Genomic DNA, 17678 nt, shown 5'->3' with positions numbered 1-17678 from the left:
CTCTCTCCCATCGCTCTGCTCGCTCAGTAAATCCCCGAACAGTACAGCCGGACGATGTGGGAGCAACTAATCCGAATTCCCAACAATAAGCACAGCTGGGTGTCCTTCAGAATACAAAACCTAGTTCAGGACGTCCTGCTGCTCCTGCAAGCGAAGCGCGTTATGGATCCATGCGCTCCAGTCACTCGTTATGGAGCGACACTAAAAAAACTGTTGTTGTTGTTGTTGTTGTTTTGGTTTATTTTTAAAGAAAAGAAAGCAACAGAAAAGTGAAGTCAGCCATGAAGTCTTCCTCTCATGATAGACTACATCAAGAACAAATAGACTGAGGTGTATGTGGGAAAGCAAATCAGACAGAGAGCGGCTCACTAAGACTAAGAGGGAAAAGAGGCGAGGTTCACATGCAGACACACGTCCCTCCCTCTCCACGAAACCACACTGTTTTCATTACAGGTGAGATTAAACAGCTGTACGAGTTTCATTTCCCCTGTCAAAAGACCCACAACAGAGCAAAGGGCAAGTTAGTAGGCAGATCCAACTGGAGACCAGCCTGGAACATATACTACACCTAATATAGAACTAATTAAACAGCTATACTAATTTCATTTCCCCTTCAAAAGAACTATAACAGAGCAAAGAGCAAGTTGGTAGGCAGATCCAACTGGAGACCAGCAAAGAATATATATGTTCTAGATTGGAGACCAGTCTAGAACATATAGGCTACTACACCTAATATAGAACTGATTATTGTTGATTTTTTTTTTTTTTTTTTTTAAAGATCCATTTTATTACTATTGAGGTAAATATGATCAGATACCTCATGGACTAGCCATAGAAAAGCCTGAATTAATTGTGTAGAATTATTTAGTGCAGGGGTTTTCAAAAATCTTTTTGAAATCTTTTTGTAAAATAGTTAAGTGTAGGGTGCATGATGATGGCTTAGTGGTTAGCACGTTTGCCTCACACCTCCAGGGTCAGGGGTTTGATTCCCACCAGGACCTTGTGTGTGTGGAGTTTGCATGTTCTCCCTGTGCTGGGGTTTCCTCTGTGTACTCTGGTTTCCTCCCAGTCCAAAGACATGCATGGTAGGCTGATTGGTGTGTCTGTAGTGTATGAATGGGTATGTGATTGTGCCCTGTTATGGATTGGCACCCTGAATTAGTTATGTAGAATTATTTAGTGCAGGGCTTTTCAAAAATCTTTTTAGCATTTAAAAAATGTGTACAGTAATATTCTGGCTATATAGAGCCATACAGCTTTTGTATTCTTGAGCTTTCCATCGACAAATCACATACAGTCATGTGAAAAGTACCCCATGGAAATTGTTGGCTTTTTTGACATATTTGGACAAGTAAACATTTGATCGTCTTTGAAACAGTGTCTATTAATAAAGTTGATATACTTGAAGAAAACCACAAGGAAAATGAGCTTTTTCAATGATTTATTCAACAGAAATATCAATTGATGTGATATTCTTCTCTAGAAAAAAAGTAAGTACACCCTTGGCCTCAGAAGCTATTGCCAAACAACTCTATCTTTGATTCGTCTGTCCAGAGCACATTATTCCAAAAGGCCTGGTCTTTGCCTATATGCTCATTGGCAAACTGTAGACTTCCTATAATGTTCTTTTTAGACAGCAAAGGCTTTTTCCTGACACACCTCTCATACAGGTCAAATTTGTGCAATCTCTTTCTGATTGTAGAAGCATTTACTTTGACACCAACCGTTTCAAGACTTAACTTGGAGACTTAACATACAGTCTGCTCTTGGGCAGAATTTGCTGAGATGGCCAGTCCTGGACAAATTAGCAGTTGTTTGAAATCTATGCCATTTGTAGATGATTTTCCTTACAGTGGAATGATGTATTTCAAATAATTTTGAGATCTTTTTAAATCTCTTTCCAGACTCACAGGCATCCACAACCTTTTTTTCTGAAGGCCTCATAGAACTCTTTAGATCTTGGCATGATGACACCACACACCTCAATAACAAAGGGAACACCAGACACTAGATATGAGAGGGGTATAAAATATATAAATATATGTATATAAAGGGGCACACACGGTGGCTTAGTGGTTAGCACGTTCGCCTCACGCCTCCAGGGTTGGGGGTTCGATTCCCACCATGACCCTGTGTGTGTGGAGTTTGCATGTTCTCCCTGTGCTGAGGGGGTTTCCCCCGGGTACTCCGGTTTCCTCCCCACCACACATATTTATCCCCAGTCCAAAGACATGCATGGTAGGCTGATTGGCATTTCCAAATTGTCCATAGTGTGTGAATGTGTATGTGAGTGTGCCCTGCTATGGATTGGCACCCTGTCCAGGGTGTACCCCGCCTTGTGCCCGATGCTCCCTGGAATAGGCTCCAGGTTCCCTGTGACCCTGAAAAGCTATAAGCAGTATAGAAGATGGATGGATGGATATACATTTAAGTAGTATATAAATAAGACAGGTTCCACCTGCACTCCCTAAGCAGGTTCAAATCACTGGCACCAATCTATATGTTGTTAGGTGCAATGTATCAGTCAAATATTTTTTTGACAGACTGTGCTGATAAACATGTATCAGAGTAGTGTTAAGGTTTTTAAACATAGTACACTTTACTTTCAACTTTATTAGAAACACCTGCTTTGCTAGTCCACCATGAATTTGTCCAGATCAAAACTCTTGCTCATCTTTTTCTACACAACACTCTGGGTTAATTGTCCTCCAGCCCTTGTCAGCAACTGGACCTTTTATTAGAACTATATCTCAACTTTGCTATGGCATTGAGGTGTCTGATACACTCACCAGCACAACAACCAGGGCAACGTCAGTGTCACTGCTGCATCAAGAATTAAAATCATATCTAGTCAGCAGTGGCCCAATAGTGGGCTGATAAACTGTGTATAGCAACAGGTGAGTTACAGTCAGTAATAGTGTCCTGTATGCCTGTATGGTAGGTGTTCCTGATAATAAAAAAAAAGGTTAATGAGTGTAGGTATAAGCTAGGTGTATCAATAATGTGACAGCTGTATATTGTACATTGTTGATAATAAAGGTGGGACCTACAGTTCACTAAAGGTGGATATGCACCTGTGTGTACAGGTGCATGAGCCTCACCCTAATAATGGACATCACCTATTCACAATGTGATCAAACATCAAAGCAAACATTGTTTCATAGCCGTCAAACATGACTGAAAGTTACCCTTTTACAGAACTTATTTCCTTTACTGAACTGCCAGGTTGTTCATATTGTAGAAGTTCTTCACTTTTTCCTATATATATATATATATATATATATATATATATATATATATATATAAATATAAAAATTTATCTAATATCTTTTCACTTGTTTCAAACGTCTGTCTCCTTCCAGAAAGGTAGTGGGGCCTACACACTAAAGGCTGCTTTGTTTACAAGATTGCTATCTCAGTGTTTTGATTTCTAAAGTTTTAGCCAAACAATTCTGCTTTCTTTAGTAAAAACCTCAACTTCAGCAGGCAGCAAAGCATGATAAAAGCTTTGAATTCTCTTATCTAAGGAGTGGCTGCATTGCTTATCATCAGACCATGATACCATGTACGGGTGTCCCTCTGATTTAAATCTACACAGACTTCGATGTTATGCAGCATATAACAGAACCCCAGAGGGTAAAATGTGACGATTGTAGGCAGTTTAGAGTATTTCCCACAAATCTGCACTGCCACCAACAGGTGTGGGTCTGAGACTGTACACACTGCAGTCATGCTCCAGGTTTTGGAATATATTTAGTAGTCTTAGTCTTTGATCAGTACGAAATCTTAAAGTTGATGCTTTCATTAATTCTTCACAAGGCTCACAATGCATTGCTGTATCAGACAGCACTTCCTTTTGGAGTCTAGTCACGGTATTCATAGTGAGTCAGATAAAAAAGTCAGGAAATGGTGGATGATGTTATGACAAAGTGGCTGGCCATATTCCAGCTGCATTTAAGAATCTGGCTACATTGTGAAGGTTAAATCAAGGCTACATTAAAAATAGCACAGCTGTATCACCAAATTAGGTTTGCTACATTGCTACAGTTACAGTATATTCAAGAGCACAAATGTGTAATGGAAAATATAAACAACACTCAAGTTATGTAATCAGCATCAGCAGTCTCTAGGGCTACAGCTGATACCTTTATGCCCTGGTATGTAACCCTATCCACCAAGTGTTGCCTACCAGACCTCTGATTCCACATAACATGCTGATGAAAAAGGAACAAAGCAAAAGCTTACTGACTAAACTGATTGCAGGATGACCGGTAATGTAGCAGCTGTGATAAAAGGACAGAACAGCAAGATCAATAACATTTATGTTGTTATGGAAATCATTTTATTACATCAACATCAATAATAACATTTCATAAGCAGTGAAGCAAATAAACTTTCAAAACATCATACAGTGTGAGCTGCTTCGTTTTTCTAATCAGAGAGACGACAGGGTGATTTGCCTTATTCCTGCTTTCACAGGGTGATTTAGAGCGATCTACTCAATTAAATAATTAGAATGCAGCCACAATCCTGGAAAAGCAGCTCCTTCACTTTGGCAGAGTTGCAGCCAATGACGAAGTGATTAAATACAAATCCAATGGCTTTGAAGTGGCAAATGAGCTGTGCATGTTCTAAAGGCCACACCCAAAACCACTGCACTGAACGTCTCTCTATCAGTCCCGTTTGCTGATTCATCCCCATGTCAGATTCTAACAAAATGTCAGTCTCTCACAAATTGGGGTACCGCTTCAATAGCTTGGTGGCCTGTTTGGGTAAAAGCCGTCCTCCTTGGGAAAGGGTCTGTGGCTTTGTTCTTTCACGTGCTTCTGCCTATAAGAGATTAAATTAGAAACAAAGTCAGCACTATGTAGAAGGAGACAGCACTAAGTACATTTGAATCCTACGCATCTTATTTACCATAGATTTGTATATGTATGTATACACACACACATATTATACATACATATACACACATATATATATATATAAAAAAAAAACAACAAATAAAGTAGAACACATTTCATGCATTGCATATAGCAAAGCAGGGTTTACAGCTATGCTCATCACACTGAATAGAACAGGGGATCATATTTCCCCTGATTTGGCATCTCTTCACTGGCTTCCTGTTAAGTTTAGAATTGATTTTAATATTCTTATTTATGTATATAAAGCTCTTTTTGGTCTTGCTCCACAGTACATTACTGACCTTCATGTACCCTTCATGTACCCTTAAGCGGCGGTCACACTAGCCTTTCAACATGCAAAATTTCTTCGGAGACCGATGTGAATATGGGCAGCAACCAGATATGACATCACACGCCAATGTTAAAATATACCATCTGTTCCTGTGTGCAGTAATACCGCAACCCAGGCAAATTGTCTTTTGATGTTGATTTTCTATTTTTTAAAGCTGTGTTGTATAAAACGGCATAAAAACCGCTATTATTGGTACTTCCTAAAGCTCAGATTTTCTGAAGAAGTCACGCTGCAATGTGTCGATCTTCTACTGGTCACATGTCTTCACGTGATATGAATTCACAGGTCGGAGTACACCAAACTCGAACTTTGGAACGCAGCGAAACGCAAAACTTCTTCGCATGGAGCTCGTGTTTCCAGTCTCCAGCATTTGCATGCGTATGAATGGAAGTCAATGGAAATTTCACATGCTGAAAGTCTAGTGTGACTGCCCCTTTACTCTCCTACAAGAACACTAAGATCTTGTGATCAACTTCTTTTATCTGTCCCCCATTGTCATACGAAGACAGAAAAGGCTCGACCACCCTTTGTGGTGGGTCCCAAACTCTGAAACAGTCCCCCCTTTCACGTGAGGGCCGCTCTGTATTTAGCTATTTTCAAATCTTCTCTTACCTTATGTACAGCACTTTGGATCAACTAGTGTTCTCTTTAAACATGCTTTAATAAATAAAATTGGACTTGACTTGCTCAATGGTTCTATTGTTTCTCTAGTCATTAATTGGGAACTTTTTCCTGCTTTATAAGATCTGACATCGCTGAAGAACACATCAACCAAAACATACAATATGCCATGAACATTCCTGAGTCAAAATGGACACAGACACAACAAGAAGAGAGACTGAACAACAGGCAGGAAACATCAGCTCAGTTCACTGTTTGTTATCATGACTCCTCCCAAAGCAGGAAGCAAATTACCCTTGCCACTCTTCTAATTACCCGTTTGCATGTCTCCCTTTGCGACATATTTAATGAATACTAGAACACTGCTGACCTAAATCAGCTGGCAGGGTTTTTTTGAGGGAATTTCCTGACTGCTCTAGTTTACCTGTGCTTTCTCTATGCATCTGTAGAACACTGTGAGCTCGTTAGAGCAGAGTTTGGTGTTGAAGTCATTCTGCTTCCAGCAAGCCATCACTAACGCCATCTCTGTCACACAGGAAGCCTCTGCCAGAAGAATAAACATGTGCAATATGTAATAAGTATAGAAAAATACAATATATCATCTAAAATGCATGTCCACAAATAAAAACAAATCATTTCAGGGATGCACTGATCCAATGCTGAGTATTACCTGAAATGTTGGATTGGTATTAGTTTGGATTTAACATATTTAATGAAACTATCTACCAAGGTATTTTGTGCTGTGAATGTGTGTGATCTTGAATGACATGCCATGGACCATGCATGACATCTCAATTACACACATGACCAGTATTGCCAGGGTCAGGCTACTACTACCCCCCCCCCAACCCCCTCCCTCCACGTGTTTTGTAAAAGGGTGAAAAGAAATATTGCAGAAACTACAAAACAGGAATGTGTGTGCACTACAGCCAGTAAACTAGTTTCCCATGCAATTCAAGAAAAACTCATCTCTATTTTCCAATGTCTGATCTTTTTGGGTGAGTTTCAGATTTTTTTGTGTTTTTGAAATGCAGTTGGGCTAGAAAATTTGATTACCCCTGGCAACCGTGAATGTGACATTTCCCATATTGACATGCAAAAACAGGATACTGAGTTACTGTAAGGAAGTCATCATCAGATCTGTATTGAGTCTGGTTTGATACTTAGGCTACGTTCACATGACCAGCATCTTTTTTTTGCACAAATCCAATGTTTAGGTCAGATCTGATCCATCGATCTTTACGGTTTACACTCGTAACTGCAAGTGACCAATACCTGTCTTTTAAATTAACACACTTTCCCCCTGAACATTCTTGAAATGTTCACGAACATCACTTGGTATCGGTAGGTTCCTTGCAGCTTTGCTTGAATCCTTTCCTCAAATATCAAATAAATCACCAATTCCCCCATCATTCTACTGAATAGGGTCACTGCTCCTGCTGTCCTCCATTGTTCTATAACACTGCTGCTGACACTGGAGGATGGTAACGATCACATGCACGTGCACTTTGGGGAAAAAGTACCAAGATTTCCCGTCTGACCATTCTCATCCATGACTCATGTCTACATATTGGATATGCATATGACCTAGGATAATGGTTCTCAACACGGGGGGCACAGAGAGATCGGAAAGGGTGCGGTGCTTAAGTCACAAAAGTTGAGAACCTCTGAGCTAGGATATACATAAAGTGGCACAGGTCTGATTTGAAAAGATCTGATTTTTTTGTGTCAAAAAAAAACACACACACAAAACAAAACAAAACAAAACAAAACAAAACAAAACAAAAACAAAAAAAAAGGTCACAGAAAATCCTTAGTGCATCCCTAGTCACGATTACTTTTCTAGCTCTATGCTTTTTATTTCATTTTAGACTCACAAACTTTTGGTTCTCGTTAAAATGATTTACTTAGCAAGAAAAGTAGGTTAATGTTTAATCCTGAATTTGCTCTGAGTGAGAAGACAAGAAAGTGGAAGTGAGCAAAAAGTTGGGTATTGATGCTGTACACATCATTCAGTGCATTTGATATCGACGATTACAACACAGATTAAATTCACCAAATCGGGTTTGAACGCTCCGAATTAACCTCGGGGGGTTCTCGGACTACTACACATACACATAAAAGTACTAACAAATAACAAATATTTCTCCTTACCTCCTTTTTTCGGCTTGCGGTTGGCGACTTCGTCTTTAAGGGCCAGAGACTTGTTGGGTTTGAGGACAGGCTTTCCATGCTGCTTACTCAACAACCTGGCCACCTTGTCCTGAATCACAAATCCACTCTGCATTGCCATTATTTTTTTAACTGCAATACATTAACAACTAACATAAGTCCTGTGGCACAACAAAAAGAAAAATATACACACGACAAATCGAACAAATGTATCTAATTTAGCTGTCACCTAAAACTGTTCTCTAACGTCCTAAGAAGGTCGCCATTTTTGCCGGAAGACGAGCCTCAAACGGTCACGATGGTTACGCTTAACGGCACTGTCGTAAATATGCCGCAAATATAGGATTTAGTAACATTTACTCTTCCAGCCTTTTGTTGCCCCCGTCCCAGCTTTTTTGAGACGTGCTGCGGCCATCATATTCAAAATTACCTTATTTTTTTCATTAAACGGTACATTTGACATGTTCTCTATGTTCTATTGTGTAACATAGTTTATGCATTCTGTTTTTATTTACATTTTACATAGCATCCCAACTTGGGGTTTATATATATATATATATATATATATATATATATATATATATATGTATATATATATATATATATATATATATATATATATATATATATATAAAATTATGGGTGCCAGCTCATGTTGGAGTAGAGGTAAATGAGGAGGTGGACGAGACAGTTAAACAGACTATTAAGCATACAAATATTGACATACAGTATCTCACAAAAGTGAGTACACCCCTCACGTTTTTGTAAATATTTAATTATATCTTTTCATGTGACAACACTGAAGAAATGACACTTTGCTACAATATAAAGTAGTGAGTGTACAGATTGTGTAACAGTGTAAATTTGCTGTCCCCTCAAAATAACTTAACACACAGCCATTAATGTCTAAACCGCTGGCAACAAAAGTGAGTACACCCCTAAGTGAAAATGTCCAAATTGGGCCCAAAGTGTCAATATTTTGTGTGGCCACCGTTATTTTCCAGCACTGCCTTAACCCTCTTGGGCATGGAGTTCACCAGAGCTTCACAGGTTGCCACTGGAGTTCTCTTCCACTCCTCCATGACGACATCACGGAGCTGGTGGATGTTAGAGACCTTGTGCTCCTCCACCTTCCGTTTGAGGATGCCCCACAGATGCTCAATAGGGTTTAGGTCTGGAGACATGCTTGGCCAGTCCATCACCTTCACCCTCAGCTTCTTTAGCAAGGCAGTGGTCGTCTTGGAGGTGTGTTTGGGGTCATTATCATGCTGGAATTCTGCATGCTGATCATGCTCTGCTTCAGTATGTCACAGTACATGTTGGCATTCGTAGTTCCCTCAATGAATAGACGTATGAGTGCTGCCAGCATTGCTGCAGAGGTTGAAGGGGTGGGGGGTCAGCCTGTCAGTGCTCAGACCATACGCCGCATACTGCATCAAATTTGTCTGCATGGCTGTCGTCCCAGAAGGAAGCCTCTTCTAAAGATGATGCACAAGAAAGCCAGCAAACAGTTTGCTGAAGACAAGCAGACTAAGGACATGGATTACTGGAACCAAGATAAACTTATTTGATTCAGATGGTGTCAAGCATGTGTGGCGGCAACCAGGTGAGGAGTACAAAGACAAGTGTGTCTTGACTACACTCAAGCATGGTGGTGGGAGTGTCATGGTCTGGGGCTGCATGAGTGCTGCCGGCACTGGGAGCTACAATTCATTGAAGGAACCATAAATGCCAACATGTACTGTGACATACTGAAGCAGGGCATAATGCCCTCCCTTCGGAGACTGGGCCGCAGGGCAGTATTCCAGCATGATAACGACCCCAAACACACCTCCAAGACGACCACTGCCTTGCTAAAGAAGCTGAGGGTGAAGGTGATGGACCAAACCCTATTGAGCATCTGTGGGGCATCCTCAAACGGAAGGTGGAGGAGCACAAGGTCTCTAACATCCACCAGCTCCGTGATGTCGTCATGGAGGAGTGGAAGAGGACTCCACTGGCAACCTGTGAAGCTCTGGTGAACTCCATGCCCAAGAGGGTTAAGGCAGTGCTGGAAAATAATGGTGGCCACACAAAATATTGACACTTTGGGCCCAATTTGGACATTTTCACTTAGGGGTGTACTCACTTTTGTTGCCAGCGGTTTAGACATTAATGGCTGTGTGTTGAGTTATTTTGAGGGGACAGCGAATGTACACTGTTACACAAGCTGCACACTCACTACTTTACATTGTAGCAAAGTGTCATTTCTTCAGTGTTGTCACATGAAAAGTTATAATCAAATATTTACAAAAATGTGAGGGGTGTACTCACTTTTGTGAGACACTGTACACATACCCTAGAGGAAATCAGAAATTAAAGGTTTAATTAAAGTAGCTGCCAGAAAAGATGTGGCAAGAGAGATGGGATAAAGGAAACAAAGAACAATATTTGTATAATGTACATAAACAAGTTGGTCAGGTAAGAACTGCTTATGGTAATAAAACGGATGATACAGTTATATCTCACTTGAAAATTGGACACTCTACTCTTAATAAATCAATCCAGATCATAGGAAAACATAAATCCTGTCAGTGTAATCATTGCGGACTTCCAGAAACCGTAGCGCATGTGTGGATTAACTGTAGGGCATAGGAAAAGAAAAGAGCAATTAAAATCTGCTGGCATTAATTCTCTGACATTACAGAATGTGCTAAACAGTTATTATAAAGGTCATAAAGCTCTTATAAAATTCCTGAAATTACAAAGCTATATAATAGAATATAGTTTTTTTTATATCAATGCTTCACACTCCATCCCAGTAGGTGCCGGAATATGCACCATAAGATAACCATCATAAAACATCAAAAGAAGAAGAAGAAGAAAGACGAAAAGTCTCCATACATAGGGGACTGCCTGTGCCAGCATCACGTTGGTTAGTGGATATAGGATATGTATATGTAATATAGTTGTGCAACAATTATTGGCACCCTTTTAGTCAATACTTTGTGCTACTTCCATTTACCAAAATAACAGCTCTGAGTCTTCTCCTATAATGCCTGAGGTTGGAGAATACATGGTAAGGGATCTGAGACCATTACTCTATACAGAATCTCTCCAGATCCTTCAAACGCTGGTGTACTCTCCTTTTCAGTTCACCCCACAGGTTTTCTATGGGGTTCAAGTCACGGGACTGGGATGACCATGGCAGGACCTTGATTTTGTACTCTGTTTTTGTGTTGATTTTGATGTATGTTTTGGACCATTGTCCTGCTGGAAGATCCAACCACAGCCCATTTTAAGCTTTCTGGCAGAGGCAGTCAGGTTTTCATTTAATATCTGGTGATATTTGATAGAGTCCACGATGCCATGTATCCTAACAAAATGTCCAGGTCCTCTGGCAGAAAAACATCCACAAAACATTAAAGAACCACCACCATATTTAACCGTGGACATAAGGGACTTTTCCTTATGGCTACCTCTCTGTGTGCACCAAAACCACCTCTGGTGTTTATTGCCAAAAAGCTATATTTTGGTTTCATCTGACCATAGAACCCGATCCCATTTGAAGTTCCAGTAGTGTCTGGCAAACTGAAGACGCTTGAGTTTGTTTTTAGAAGAGAGTAGAGGGTTTATTCTTGAAACCCTTCCAAACAACTTGTGGTGATGTAGGTGACTTCGGACCCAAGACACAACTAACTTCTGCAATTCTCCAGCTGCGATCCTCTTCACAGTGCGTTGAGACAATACAGACACATCTCCAATTCCAGGTTGATTCATAACTTTTCCAGTTGACTGGAACTTCTTAATTATTGCCCTGATGGTGGAAATGGGCATTTTCAATGCTTTTGCTATTTTCTTATAGCCACTTCCCATTTTGTGAAGCTCAACAAGCTTTTGCCACACATCACAGCTATATTCCTTTACCTAAACCATTGTTATGAATGACTGTGGGAATTTGGCCTATGTGTTACCTCATATTTACACCCCTGTAAAACAGGAAGTCATGGTTGAGCAATTTCCTGTTCCTAGTCACCTAGGTGTACTAACAAATGTAAAATATCAATGGGAATATACTTCAAATATATTTTTCTCATATGAATTCATAGGGGTGCCAATAATAGTTGCTCACCAATATTTAACAAAGATTACTTATAAACCTGTGTTTTGTTTGCGATTGTTTTAAATCCATGAAAGTAGAGTATTTTTGTGAATTTTAACAAAAGATCAAAAGGTTAAACAATAAAGACAATTTTCATATATATATATATACAGTGAGGGAAAAAAGTATTTGATCCCCTGCTGATTTTGTATGTTTACCCACTGACAAAGAAATGATCAGTCTATAACTTTAATGGTAGATTTATTTGAACAGTGAGAGACAGAATAACAACAAAAAAATCCAGAAAAATGCACATCAAAAATGTTATAAATTGATTTGCATTTTAATGAGGGAAATAAGTATTTGACCCCTCTGCAAAACATGACTTAGTACTTGGTTTAAAAACCCTTGTTGGCAATCACAGAGGTCAGACGTTTCTTGTAGTTGGCCACCAGGTTTGCACACATCTCAGGAGGGATTTTGTCCCACTCCTCTTTGCAGATCTTCTCCAAGTCATTAAGGTTTCGAGGCTGACGTTTGGCAACTCGAACCTTCAGCTCCCTCCACAGATTTTCTATGGGATTAAGGTCTGGAGACTGCCTAGGTCTCTCCAGGACCTTAATGTGCTTCTTCTTGAGCCACTCCTTTGTTGCCTTGGCCATGTGTTTTGGGTCATTGTCATGCTGGAATATCCATCCACGACCCATTTTCAATGCCCTGTCTGAGGGAAGGAGGTTTTCACCCAAGATTTGACGGTACATGGCCCCGTCCATCGTCCCTTTGATGCGGTGAAGTTGTCCTGTCCCCTTAGCAGAAAAAAACCCCAAAGCATAATGTTTCCACCTCCATGTTTGGCGGTGGGGATGGTGTTCCAGGGGTCATAGGCAGCATTCCTCCTCCTCCAAACACGGCGAGTTGAGTTGATGCCAAAGAGCTCCATTTTGGTCTCATCTGACCTCAACGCTTTCACCCAGTTGTCCTCAGAATCATTCAGATGTTCATTGGCAAACTTCAGACGGGCATGTATATGTGTTTTCTTGAGCAGCGGACCTTGCGCGCGCTGCAGGATTTCAGTCCTTCACGGCGTAGTGTGTTACCAATTGTTTTCTTGGTGACTATGGTCCCAGCTGCCTTGAGATCATTGACAAGATCCTCCCGTGTAGTTCTGGGCTGATTCCTCACTGTTCTCATGATCAATGCAACTCCACGAGGTGAGATCTTGCATGGAGCCCCAGGCCGAGGGAGATTGACAGTTCTTTTGTGCTTCTTCCATTTGCGAATAATCGCACCAACTGTTGTCCCCTTCTCACCAAGCTGCTTGGCAATGGTCTTGTAGCCCATTCCAGACTTGTGTAGGTCTACAGTCTTGTCCCTGACATCCTTGGAGAGCTCTTTGGTCTTGGCCATGGTGGAGAGTTTGGAATATGACTGATTGATTGCTTCTGTGGACAGGTGTCTTTTATACAGGTAACAAACTGATATTAGGAGCACCCCCTTTAAGAGTGTGCTCCTAATCTCAGCTCGTTACCTGTATAAAAGACACCTGGGAGCCAGAAATCTTTCTGATTGAGAGGGGGTCAAATACTTTTTTCCCTCATTAAAATGCAAATTAATTTATAAAATTTTTGACATGCGTTTTTCTGGATTTTTTTGTTGTTATTCTGTCTCTCACTGTTCAAATACAACTACCATTAAAATTATAGACTGATCATTTCTTTGTCAGTGGGCAAACGTACAAAATCAGCAGGGGATCAAATACTTTTTTCCCTCACTGTATATATCTCATGTATTGTCCCACTACACAGAGATCCCCAGGGAAGACCCAGGTCCTGCTGGAAAGGTTGTATTTCACTGTTGGCTTGGGAACATCTGGGGATCCCTCCGGAGGAGCTGACTGTCTCAGCCTGTTGCCACTACAACCCCTGGCAGATAACCTCTCACTCCCTCTCTCTTTCTGTTGAGCTACATAGGATACTCCAGAGATACCAATGTACCTAATCCTTATGCTCTCTGTACCTGACTGATCCATCCTGATGCCAATTGGAAGTCACATGCTGCTGCTGAGGATGGCCCCACATGGTGCAGCCTAATGATTATTGAGATTACTGAGGATGGTATCGCTTAAAAACCATAAAGATGGCTTTGGACCTCAATTCATATGAACAGTTATGCTATGATGGCTAGGACTGCAATTGCCACAAACAGCTTTGCACTCAAGTCTCCATCAGTGAACAGTGGATAAGTTCAGCAAAACACTGTCCATTGTTAAAAGCACTATACAAATAAAACTTTGAAACTTTGAATTGAATTGAATAAGCAGAAGGAAAATGAATAAATGAATCAGGTTGACTTGTTTGTATGATGCACACCTTTCCACATGAGGCTTTATTCAGCATATAAAGAGAAGCTCTGAGGTTCACCACAGCAAGAATGCATGATAATGTAGGACAAGCCCAAGCAAACACGTTCATTCACTTCACAGCAGCAGTGCCAAGTCAGGAGATATAAAAGAAACAGAGAAACCTAAAATTTCTCTTTGAAATCACGTTAAGTTCTGTCTTGTGCTGATTGTCATACAAAATTCCAGTGGACAGAAAACATATTTAAGCTCTATGTTCTGCTTTAAAGCAGGATCACATCACAAACCCTAAATGACTAACTATTAGAAGGCTATTATGGTTTGCCTGAATGGTGGAGTAATGACTGAAATGTAGCCATGTGGTCACATTTCCACATTGTCACATGACATTCATGTGACAGTTCATTTGCTGCTGCTTTTTCAAAGTAGTCAATTCTTTCTAGAGCGCTAGCAAGTTTGTTCAAAATGTTCTACACCCATTTGTGACTGACATAAACAAGTCATTCTGTAGAATATATCTTTTGAAATCATGCAAGTCAAGGTGCTGAGTTCAAGGCGCAAGATCCTTTAGTAAATATAAATGATCTCATGAACGCTGTTACCTTTTCCCTCAGCTGGAGGCTGTGTGTAAACATGGAAATAGGGGTGCAGCTGTATGGATATAAATCTTGCTTTTATGCATGTGAAGTAATTTAACATGGGGACTCTCAGGAAACAGAGCAAGGCAAGTCAGGACTCTTTTAAGAGGTTACTGATTTTCATTTCAATGTATTCCCTGACCTGTTTTAATTACGTTTAACTGACTCTTTCACCCCATTCCCAAGTGCACACTTCCTTCAGGGTATGGCTTTAGGTGAAGTGCACAAGACTCTCATATTCTGTAAAAGATCAGTTTGTTCTTGGAGCTGTTCTGGTATTTCATCTGTGTCTCTGCATGCTTTTACCTGGGGTCATTTGAAATGTAGCATTTTTACTTGACAAATTTTTACAATGATAAGCTGCAATGATTTACTGGAAAATACAGTATCCCTGTAGCAATCTTTGGATTTCATCATAAATGGTAAGTATCTCTGATATCAGGCAACTCAAAGCTACATCAACCCAGTTTTTGTAGTTGAAAAAAAGTGTTTTAAAAAAAACTTCACTCAAGATCATATATCCCCAGTAAAACTCAATAAAACAAACCTTATAACAGTTAGAAGAATACTATGATACCATTAAGGTTACTTATAATCCCAGTCTTTCAGATTTGTCCACATACAGATGCTAATTCTAATTCTGTGCTCTGTAGAAATATGTAGGGATATTTATAAGTAGCGAGCAAGCAAAATCTATTGGTGTGAAAAAGCTCAAGGGACAATGAATGGCCCTTCATGAACTCTGACCTCTTTGGCTCCTGTTTGTTCAACTGTCTTAAAGCCAGTGGCCTGTAAACAGAAGCTTTTCTCTGGCGTTTTTGTTCGTTTCCTCCTTCTCTCGGTCTAAGCATTATAAATCATTCCGCCACAGTATTTATTTCAAGCTTCGTTAAAGAAGCTTGACCAAGCATTTTCACTCAAACATGGGCGTCACCTATTGAACAGTAGGCAAGGGAAACAAACAGAGGTTGTCTTGTGTTTCCTCTTTTGTTCAGAGTGATTCTCTATACCTAGTTCCTTCTTCATCCTTCAGCCCTGATCGTTCATTACACATACAGGGTTGTTTGAGCGTTTCCATACCCCAAGACATTTTTCTCATGAAGAGCAATAGTAAACCACAGGGGTGTATAATTACCAGTTACAGTTACAGTAAATCACTATCTATAAGAGCCAAAAAAATATGAGAACAAATAAAACAAATCCAAATAGGGATCCAGTTTGAGTCCAGTTGAACTATGAACTATGTACGTCAACACAAGTTGTAAGGACCAGTGTATAAACCTTTTTCCCCCCGTTGGATTACCAGGAACTTTCCTTTATCGCCTTACTTCTCAGATGTCCTCATGATTTGCTTAGTTAGATTAAGTTCTGAGCTTAAGCTAGTCACTTATTACAGTTGGCAGGCTCAGCTGTGCTTATTTACTCAATGGATCACATACATTGCATACACACAGCAGGAGCAGTAGAGGGAAAAAATGTTTCTAAGGCTAACACAGGGGCTGTGAGAAAGCCTCATGGCTTTGTAAGTCGGCTCTCTCTTAGCAAAGCACCACCCGTTGACGTGTAATGCACTAACCGAACAATATATACAAACCTGTCCCCTCAAAAACTCAAGAATACATCATCAAAAGTGTAGTCCTCTGTAATTTGTGCAGTTAGGTATAATAATACAGTATTTAGTCAGAAACCTGAGCAGCAATTGTGTGTCTGTATGAGCCAAATGTTGACAATACATTGAATACTATAGTGAAGTAAGTGACAGGATGACACTTGTGGTAAGTTGACTCTCAATTGGCTTATCACATATGGAAAAAATAATTGAGTGGAAAATATCACATATTGGAAAATATAAGTGCATACACTACATGTGAAAAACATGTGACGTGTCTAAAAACTACACGTGAAGTTCATGTGACTTTTCTGTAAGGGAGCGCACTGACTGGACTTGAGTACAGTTTCATTACATCCTGGATTTCATTAGCAAGTTCTTGACTGAAGTCTTTGTTGTTTTTATTGCCTTTATTCCTTTCAAGTAACACCACATAAGACTTGTTCTTCTAATAAGGCCCTCTAGAGTATTAAACATTCATTATTTAGACCTAATTATAATAAAATTTTCCATGACAGGGACACTGCTGAGGGACAGGGATTCCTGGGGAGAAGACTGATGAATATTTAATGAAAGTGCTCTTTTTAGTCAGCAAAGGAAGAGTGAGTGGTCTCTTTAGTCTGCATATGAAAATGAGACCCCCTCCTTTTCTCTCTCTCTCTCTCTCTTTCAATGTCAAATACAGGAAGGGATCCCAGAGGGATACAATCTACAGACTTAAAACACATACACACACACACACACACACAGACCCCAATACCTTTTACGATAAATGTTAGTGCTTGTTTTTTTAACACTCCTGAACCCTTACAGTACTGTTATACCACACAAAGTAATATGTGTCACAAAATGTGCCATAGTATGCCTTAAGACTAAATCCTGCAGATTATGTTCAATTGAACCTTTTTACAAACCAGGAACAGTCATTTTAAGTATTTGCCA

At 40.0% G+C, this 17678-nt stretch overlaps 1 protein-coding gene across 2 annotated transcripts; it reads right to left on the bottom strand.

The window, feature by feature from the left end:
• Nucleotides 1-4325: 4325 nt before the first annotated feature.
• chchd1 (coiled-coil-helix-coiled-coil-helix domain containing 1) lies at nt 4326-8332 on the bottom strand. Of its 2 annotated transcripts, XM_053620144.1 has the most exons (4): nt 8279-8332; nt 8032-8181; nt 6302-6420; nt 4326-4830 (listed from the first exon to the last, which is right to left on the bottom strand). In XM_053620144.1, the coding sequence occupies exons 2-4, from the start codon at nt 8168-8170 to the stop codon at nt 4729-4731; spliced, it is 360 nt and encodes a 119-aa protein (XP_053476119.1). In that variant the 5' UTR covers nt 8171-8181; nt 8279-8332; the 3' UTR covers nt 4326-4728. The 2 variants fall into 2 exon arrangements, with proteins under 2 accessions (XP_053476119.1, XP_053476118.1); XM_053620143.1 differs by having other exon boundaries at nt 8032-8323.
• Between the last annotated feature and the right edge of the window lie 9346 nt (nt 8333-17678).

Source organism: Ictalurus furcatus, chromosome 3 (assembly GCF_023375685.1).
Source record: "Ictalurus furcatus strain D&B chromosome 3, Billie_1.0, whole genome shotgun sequence".
Classification (NCBI taxonomy): domain Eukaryota; kingdom Metazoa; phylum Chordata; class Actinopteri; order Siluriformes; family Ictaluridae; genus Ictalurus; species Ictalurus furcatus.
Note: the sequence above shows the minus strand (reverse complement) of the source record. Positions and strands in the feature narration are given on the sequence as shown.

What these genes read in the sequence shown, in the direction of transcription:
- chchd1 (XM_053620144.1), bottom strand. Translation starts at nt 8,170, where the DNA reads ATGGCAATGCAGAGTGGATTTGTGATTCAGGACAAGGTGGCCAGGTTG. An exon ending in CCGCAAGCCGAAAAAAGGAG is followed by an intron (nt 6,421 to 8,031) that starts GTAAGGAGAAAT and finishes TTCTTCTGGCAG; the next exon opens with AGGCTTCCTGTGTGACAGAG. An exon ending in GATGCATAGAGAAAGCACAG is followed by an intron (nt 4,831 to 6,301) that starts GTAAACTAGAGC and finishes AATCTCTTATAG; the next exon opens with GCAGAAGCACGTGAAAGAAC.